This window comes from Eublepharis macularius, chromosome 5 (assembly GCF_028583425.1).
Source record: "Eublepharis macularius isolate TG4126 chromosome 5, MPM_Emac_v1.0, whole genome shotgun sequence".
Taxonomy (NCBI): Eukaryota; Metazoa; Chordata; class Lepidosauria; order Squamata; family Eublepharidae; genus Eublepharis; species Eublepharis macularius.
The window spans coordinates 170,573,632-170,582,585 of NC_072794.1; the positions used below are offsets into that span (position 1 = coordinate 170,573,632).

The 8,954-nt window shown below is 47.5% G+C and overlaps 1 protein-coding gene across 5 annotated transcripts in view; it reads right to left on the bottom strand.

Annotated features, from left to right (window-relative positions):
- Positions 1 to 7,840, bottom strand: part of LOC129330539 (sodium-dependent lysophosphatidylcholine symporter 1-like) — a 42,707-nt gene extending 34,867 nt beyond the window's left edge. For 2 of the 5 annotated variants that reach the window (XM_054980605.1, XM_054980603.1), the window contains exon 1: positions 7,097 to 7,840. In XM_054980605.1, coding sequence (XP_054836580.1) covers positions 7,097 to 7,192 — 96 coding nt within the window. In that variant the 5' untranslated portion in view covers positions 7,193 to 7,840. The remainder of the gene's footprint in view (positions 1 to 7,096) is intronic. The other 3 variants (XM_054980604.1, XM_054980601.1, XM_054980602.1) reach the window with 2 other exon arrangements.
- Between the last annotated feature and the right edge of the window lie 1,114 nt (positions 7,841 to 8,954).

Consider the following 8,954-nt stretch of genomic DNA (forward strand, 5'->3'; position numbering starts at 1 on the left):
GATGGCTCTTCCAAAGCTCCACCCCTTCCCATGATGTCACTTCCAGCATACTGCACCAAACCCTCGCCCCTTCCTGTGATGTCACTTCCAGGACACTCCCCCAAATTCGCCTCTTCCTCTGAAGTCACTTTAATGCATCATGTCTTGCAGCTTTCAAACATCTGACATTTATTCTATGTGGCTCTTACATTAAGCAAGTTTGGCCACCCCTGCGATAGAATGTTGCATCCGTCCCTTGATATTTCCAGTACCTTCCACTATAGTCTTTATTGATTTTTGCTATTTCCTTAGGAGTAATATACCATCTAAAAAACATTTTATACCAATTCCCCCTTAACATTTGACAATCAGTAAATTTAATTTCTTTAGTCCATAAAGATTCCCATTGGCTCATAGAGATAGCTCTATGAACTTAGAAATGAAATATTGAGGAGAGCTGCCTGAACTCCCCACTCATCCAAGCAGCAGTGTCTAATATCTAGGCAAAAATTGCCAGCTCCAGGTTGGGAAATTCCTGGAGATTTGGGGGGTGAAACCTGGAAAGGGTCGTGTCATGCCTGAGCCCCAAACATGCCAATTTTACTGATCTTTTTGTTCTGAACCAATGTAGCCTGCTGTAACTCGATGTCATTTTACCAAGGCCATAACTATTTCTTTCACAGGCTTTCACAGGTGTTTATCTAACGAACTGCACCAGTTTCCAGTGTTTCTGACCTTGTATGCTACTCCCTGTCAGACTTTGCTATGTCTTGTTTTCTAGTGACTCAACTGATACTGCAAATATGTGGAACGTTCTCACACAAGAAGAGCGCCAACATCTTGTTTATGATTGGGAGAGGGGAAAGGAACAAACTTGAATGTTAAAAGAGAAGTCTCTCTCACGTGATGTCATTCCTGTCAACTTTTACTCTTGCGGCTTAGATGCTTACTTGGCTTCTGAGTGGTCCTATGGACATATGTATGGAAATGATCTGATTTCTGAATAAAAGCCATTGAACCAAGAAGCTGCGTCTTGCTGCAATGGTCCAGGGGTCTGTCCGCCATATCCTGTCACCCATAGCCTGACAGGGTTTGGGGAGGGGAGGGGCCTCAATGGGGTATAATCAGGGCTCATTTCGAGGAGGAATGCACAGGAATGCAGTTCCAGCAGTTCCCCAAAGAGGTCACAAGTCAGGTGGGTGGGGCCACCTCGGCCATTTTGGGCCTGTATCAGCCTGGATTGGGGCTGAAATGGCCCGGATCAGGCCTCTGATGGGTGGTGGATCACTCTCTCGCTCAACAGCGGCCTGATCCTGACCATTTTGGACCCATTTGGGGCTGTTTTCAGCCCCTTTTTGCCATTTTGGGCCCAATTTTGGCCCTGAATGGCCAGGATTGGGTCCAAAACAGCCAGGATAGATAACGTCAGGGGGTGTGGCATATGCAAATCAGTTATGCCAATGACACACTTCTGGTGATGCCAAGGGGCATGGCATATGCTAATGAGTTATACTAATAAGTTCCTCTAGCTCTTTTTCTACTAAATGACCCCTGGGTATAATGCCATTCCACTGTCCAGAGCAGCCATTTTCTCCAGGGGAACTCATCTCTGTCACCTGGCGATCAGTTGTAATTCCAGGAGATCCCCAGACACCACCTGGAGGTTGGCAACCACAAGACCTTAAGCAGAACCTTGCTGGATTTCAGGCATTCATTCCAAACAGCCTGTATCCAATTCCTACCACTCTGCTCAGGAAAGTTTCAAGCCCTTCTCTAAACTAAAGAGCCTACCTCCAGCTTAATTTCAGGTGGGTAGCCACATTGGTCTGCAATAGAAGAGCAAGCCCAGTACAGGCTTGCCAACTCTGGGTTAGGAAATTCCTGCAGATTTGGGGGCGGAGCCTGGGGACAGTAGGAATTGACAAGAGGAGGGACCTCAGTGGGTTGTAAATGCCATAGAGCCCACTCTTAACAGCAGCCATTTTCTCCAGGAGAACTGATCTCTGTCATCTAAAGATGAGCTGTAATTCTGGGAAATCTCCAGGCCCCACCTGGAGGTTGGCAACCTTAATCCATTAGTACTTTAAAGACCAACAAGATTTCCAGGGTATAAGCTTTCAAGAGTCAAAACTCCCCATCTGACAAAGAGAGTGTTGGAAAGCTTCTACCCTGGAAACAACAACAACAACAACAGTTGTAGAAAAAAATCAAAAAGTTTGGATCATTGACATTGCAATTCCAGGGCACTCCAGAGTCAAAGAAAAAGAACAAGAAAAAATGATTAAATATAGAGAGCTGGCAATAGAAACCACCCGACTATGGAAGAAGAATGCAACAGTAGTCCCCATTGTCATTGGGGCCCTTGGAACCATCCTGAAAAACTTTGCAACTTATATGGAAAAACTGCAGCTTTCTGACATAACACCTACAAAACTGCAAAAGATGGTGTTACTTGGAACAGTGTACATTTTACACCGATACCTGGCTGATACTTGGATCTCTGGTGGAAACTTGTATCAGCTCAGAAGGCCAGTCAAGCATAACATGTGATTTTTATTTATTATTGTGTTGTGTGAAATTTGAATAATAATAATAACTGTACTTATATACCACTCTTTTAGACAGATTAGTGCCATAGAGCAGTGAACAAGTCAGTGTTATTATTATCCCCACATCTGACCAGTTTCTTGTTACCCTCCATGCACCTGAAGAAGAGAACTGTGATTCTCGAAAGCTTATGCTACAGTAAAGTTGGTTAGTCTTAAAGGTGCTACTGGACTCTTTTCTATTTTTGCTACTACAGACTATCATGGCTAACTCCTCTGGATCTATATTATCTCCACAATACAGCTGGGGAGCAGAGGCTGAAAAGTTCCCCCATCTGGCACCAACCCGATCTGGGCCGTTTCAGCCCCAATCCAGGCCGAAACGGGCCCAAAATGGCAGAGAGTCCAGTGGGCGGGGCCACCTGACACGTGACCTCTTTGGGGAACTGCCAGAACTGTGTTCCTGTGCGTTCCCCCTCAAAATGAGCCCTGGATGTACGCATGATTTGTACTGCTAATATTTGAGTCTGTAAAATCCGAGGACAACTGTAAGCACAGAAACACCACAACATTTGGATGTAAGGAATTTCAAAGCAGAGGAAGAATTTTTCTTTTGAAACGGCAGAATTACCGGATGTCTGTAGTTGTGTATTCAAATGAACATCCAATGGGATTGAGTTGTTTAATCTAATCGACATTTGAACAGTGTGGAAAAGTTGGACCTTTTTCTTAGGTATTGTTTGTATATAAGAATGGGACTCTGTCCTTGAGAGTTATGGAGGTATGTTATTGTTCTTTCATGTATATATGTTTTGTAGTTGAATGTAATTGTTTTTGACTTTAGGTGATTTTCTAATGTATAGTTTAAGATAAAGGTGCAAGCACCGAGTCATTACTGACCCATGGAGGATGTCGCATCACGACTTTTTCTTGGCAGACTTTTCACGGGGTGGTTTGCCATTGTTTACCTTTGAATTAAATATAATTGCAGACGAATACCAAGGATTTCATCCTACATATTCTAGCAGAACTGTCAAATAATATTTATTTAGGGTTGATTATAAGAATCTAGAATAAATACATTCGCCCTTTAACTTTTGCACGCTGATTTTTTATATATGTTTCAATTTACACCGCGGTCCATTGTGCTGTGTACTCAGAGAGGGCAAGGTGGATCTTGCTAGACCAAGAGTCTGATGCAATCTAGGTAGCCTCATGTTTTCCATCTGTCAAGAGCTCCTGTACCTTCCCTCACCTCCATCCTGGAATTCCAATTTGTAAACGTCTTCTGAGTGCACCCAGAATGTTCAAAGAACTGCAGAAATGTTTTAGAATAAGCTGAGGAGCATGCTGACATCACATATCAAGTGCGGCGAAAGAGGGAGGGAGGGAGTTGAGCCGAGAGTTGCAGGGCCTGAGAAAAGCGGAAGAATAGGGGAAAGTCAGCAGAGAACCCCCAGAGAGAGCAGGAACTGTATTGTCGAAGGCTTTCACGGCCGGAGAACGATGGTTGTTGTGGGTTTTCCGGGCTGTATTGCCGTGGTCTTAGCATTGTAGTTCCTGACGTTTCTCCAGCAGCTGTGGCTGGCATCTTCAGAGGTGTAGCACCAAAAGACAGGGATCTCTCAGTGATCTCTCAGTGCTACACCTCTGGTGCTACACCTCTGAAGATACCAGCCACAGCTGCTGGCGAAACGTCAGGAACGACAATGCCAAGGCCACGGCAATACAGCCCGGAAAACCCACAACAACCAGAGCAGGAACTGTGGGCTGAAGGAGGGTGCAGGCAAACTGAGCAGATCTGCAGAAGAAGAAAATAGCTTTCAAGCCATATCTGTACTCCTCTCTGGAAACTTGAGATAGTGCTAAGAGGCACACCCTGCTGTGGAACCTCATGTTCTCTTAGCAACATGCCCCAACTACAAAGCTCAGCGCCCGGCTATCTTTCCTGCTTTTACAGGGATTTTTTTTAGCTGGAGAGTTTCACCTTTTGCATCCCTGCCTTTTAAAAAATTCACAGGTGGCAACCTCATTGTGGCAGCCTCGATGTAAGAAATAACCGTGGAGGACGGTATTTGCAATTAGACAAGGTGATGGTGGAGACTGGAATGTGGGCACGTTTATTCATGTTCTCACGAAGCAGAGCTTGCCTAGGGGGCGAACTTTGTTAAAGCATGAATTAATATGCCCTGGGACCCCCCCCTCTTCCTGCCTGCACTTCCCCAGGGCTCCTGTCCAAGGAGGACAAAGTTCAAGGCACAGGGGAAAGGGCTTGGCAGGCGCTGCAGGATATAGAAATTGCACAGCGGCCTGGTATTAATCACCCAGGGCAAGAGGGAGCTGGAGGAACACCCCACCCGCCCGCAATTGAAGCAAAGCCTGAAGAACCTCCACGGCACCTCCTCTCCAGTCTCCTCTCCCTCTTCCATCTTCAAATTGAGCCTGGAAGCACCTTGGGGCAGGGGCCTGTTTACACTGAGAGTCCTAAACACAGGGCTTTTTTTCTGGGAAAAGAGATGGTGGAACTCAGTGGCGGAACTCAGGACCGCACAATGATGTCACTTTGGGTCAGCTGGAACAAGGGGGGAATTTTTTAAAGTTTAAATTGCCCTTGGCGAAAATGGTCACATGGCCGGTGACCCTACCCCCTGATCTCCAGGCAGTTTAGATTGTCCTCCGTGCCACTGGCTCGGAAGGCGATCTCAACTCCCCTCTGTCTGGAGATCAGGGGACGGGGCCACCGGCCATGTGACCATTTTCAAGAGGTGCTGGAACTCCGTTCCATAGCGTTCCAGCTGAAAAAAAAGTCCTGTCTAAACAAATGAGGAATTCCTAATAGCAACATAACCTATGCTTGGTTTCTCATAGATTTCATCTCTGTGCTCAGCTTTATGCTTGCTTAAACTTTTTCTGTGACTATTCCCTTTTGTCCCTGTTTCCCTGAAAGTCCTGTTGTTCATTGACCTACTTTGCTCAATAGCAAAGAGTCTAGTAGCACCTTTAAGACTAACCAACTTTATTGTAGCATAAGCTTTCAAGAGCCACAGCACTCTTCGTCAGATGCATCGTCAGCTTTCAAGAACCACAGCTCTCGTCATCAGATGCATCTGATGAAGAGAGTTGTCGTTCTCAAAAGCTTATGCTACAATAAAGTTGGTTAGTCTTAAAGGTGCTACTGGACTCTTTGCTATTTTGCTACTATAGACTAACACTGCTAACTCCTCTGGATGTACTTTGCTCAGTGAATGTCCCAGCTGTTGCTTATATCGTATTTGCGCTTGTGCTATGTAATCCACTTTGGGTCTCAATGAGAAAGACAGACTATAAATAAAGAAGTAAAATAACAACACACTCCGAGCCAATGTGGTGCACTGGTTAGAGGAGAGCAACTTAGGTTCGCATTCCCGGACTGCCCTGGAAGTTCACTGGGTGACTTTTAATAATAATAACATTTGATTTATACACCACCCTTCAGGACAACTTAACGCCCACCCAGAGAGGTTTACAAAGTATGTTATTATTATCTCCACAACAATCACCCTGTGATATGGGTGGGGCTGAGAGAACTCTGGAAGAGCTGTGACGGACCCAAGGTCACCCAGCTGGCTTCAAGCGGAGGAGTGGGGAATCAAACCTGGCTTTCCAGATTAGAGTCCTGCCTCTCTTAACCACTACACCAAAGTGGCTCTTTGGAGCCAATCACACACTCTCAGAACATGCCCCATGGCGCAGAGTGGTAAGCGGCAGTCCTGCAGCCCAAGCTCTGCTCACGACCTGAGTTCGATCTTGGCAGAAGCCAGGTTCAAGTGGCTGACTCAAGGTTGACTCAGCCTTCCATCCTTCCAAGGTCGGTAAAATGAGTACCCAGTTTCCTGGGGTAAAGTGTAGATGACTGGGGAAGGCAATGGCAAACCACCCCATAACAAAAAGTCTGCCAAGGGGGGATGCAACATCCCCCCATGGGTCAGTAATGACTCCATGCTTGCACTGGGGGCTGTCTTTACCTTTTGACCCACTCTCAGCCTCACCAGGCTACATCAAAGGGTTGTTGTGAGGATTAATGGAGTGGGGGGGGGGCGTGAATGATGTAAGCTGCTTTGGGCCTCTGTTGGGGAGAAAGGCGAGGTATAAATGAAGCAAATAGACATTTGTTTTATACCAGGGAACAAAGAATGCCGGAGTGGTTCCGGAGTCTGCAGAGCAGAACGTCAGATCTGGATTGTGTGTAGCTGCCGGTGTGGCTCCTTCGCATCGGTTGCAAAAGAAGGGGTGCTCAGCACCAGCCCTGCCTCTGCCGGCCAGAGTCAGGCCAAGGCCTAGCAAACAGCCTTCCCGAGTTCTGAAAAACCCAAGAGAGTCCGGGCTGCTTTGAAAAGCCACCTCCAGTCCAATGCAGCAGGAACTCTGTTGGGGACTGTAGATCAGCCCTCCCTGCTTGACTCAGCCTGCTCTGGGGGCCTCCCCCGCAGCTCCCCCCCCCTCCCAGCCAAGCTGCCAGCCCTGCTACAACGGCAGAAGCGTGGCACGGTTGCTTCCCATTCGCCCACCTCCCCCCGCAAGCCTCTTCTTACCTTAACGGGTTGTTGTGGCTTCTTCCCGGGATCCACGGCTGCTTCCAGAGTTAACCGTGTGAGTGCCGCATCGCCCTGGCTTTCTTGCTGAAGCATGGCTGGTGGTTAGCACCCCCCTGTCCCCCGCCCCCCAATTGCAAAAGGACGGGAGCGCAGGCACAGGCCGGGCTCGGCCCGCGGAGCATGCCTCTTCCTTATGTAGCCCAGAGGGGAAGGGGGGGGGAGGCCCTGAAACTGACACCAGCAGAAACCTCCCGGGCAGGGGGTGGGACCTGGAAAGATGCAAACACGAGGGGGGGGGATCAGTGCCCGATGGAGCCCCGGCCAAGGATTCCCGGCTTGCTTTGGGCACCTCCCAAAGGCTGAGAGAGGCGCGCAGAAATTGACCAGCTGCTGCCGGCGGAAGCGCAAAGGAAACTGACTAGAAAAGGAAACTGACTAGAAGGAAACTGACTAGAGAAGGGACAGGACCAGCCACAGCGCCTCTGTGCACATGCAGAGCAAGAATCTAGTCTAGTAGCACCTTAAAGACCAAATAACAACAACGACAACAACACTCGATTTATATACCGCCCTTCAGGATGACTTAACACCCACTCAGAGCGGTTTACAAAGTATATTATTATCCCCGCAAGAAACACCCTGTGAGGTGGGTGAGTCTGAGAGAGCTAGAAGCTGTGACTGACCCAAGGTCAACCAGCTGGCTTCAAGTGGAGGAGTGAGGATTCAAACTCCGTTCTCCAGATTAGAGTCCTGCCACTCTTAATCATTACACTGAACTGGCTCTCTAGATTTCCACAGAATACATACTTTGTTTTCTTTCATAGAATCATGGGGTTGGGAGGGACCTGTAGGGTCTCTAGTTCAACCCCATGCACAATGAAGGAAATTCACAACTACCTCCCCTTCCCCCACACCAACCCAGTGACCCCCTGCTCCATGCCCAGAAGATGGCAAAACACCATCAAGATCCCTAGCCAAACTGGCCTGGGGAAAACTGCTCCCTGCCCCCAAGGTGGTGATCGGCCTTACCCTAGGCATGTAAGAACTAAGCCTTGATGCAACCCTTCCTGCCCTCCCTCTCACAATCTGCCCAGGTTCACAGAATCAGCATTGCTGTCAGAAGGCCATCTAGCCTCTGCTTAAATACCTCCAAAGAAGGAGAGCCCACCACCTCCTGAGGAAGCCTGTTCCACTGAGGGACTGCTTTAACTGCCAGGAAGTTCTTCCTAATGTTTTGCCAAAAACTCTCTTAATTTAATTTCAACCTGTTGGTTCTGGTTTGAACTTCTGGGACAGTGGAAAACATATCCGTGCCATCCTGAATATGGCACTCCTTCAAGTACTTGAAGATGGTTATCATATCACCTCTCAGTCAACTCTCCAAGCTAAACAAACTGAGCTCTTTCAACCTTTCCTCACAGGACTTGGTCTCCAGACCGCCCCCCTCCCCATCATATTCGTTGCTGTCCTCTGGATGCATTCCAGCTTGTTACAATTTTACTTCCCTGCCCCTGCAATGGCCCTCCATGTCCTTGCTTTTTTTCTTCCTTTGAACATAAGCAAAGAACCCTGTTTGGTTGTTTTTAGCATCTCTTGCTAGCCTAAGCTCATACCGAACGTTAGCTTTTCTAACACTCTCCCTACAAGCACTGGTTTTTTTTTAAAAAAAAGTAAAGGTAGTCCCCTGTGCAAGCACCGAGTCGTTACTGACCCATGGAGGGACATTGCATCTCTTTGTGATGTGACAAGCACTGGTTATTTGTTTATATTCATCCTTGGCTATAAGGCCCTCCTTCCATTTCCTAAATGAGTCTTTTTTATTTCTCAGTTCATTAGAAAGCTGTTTATGGAGCCA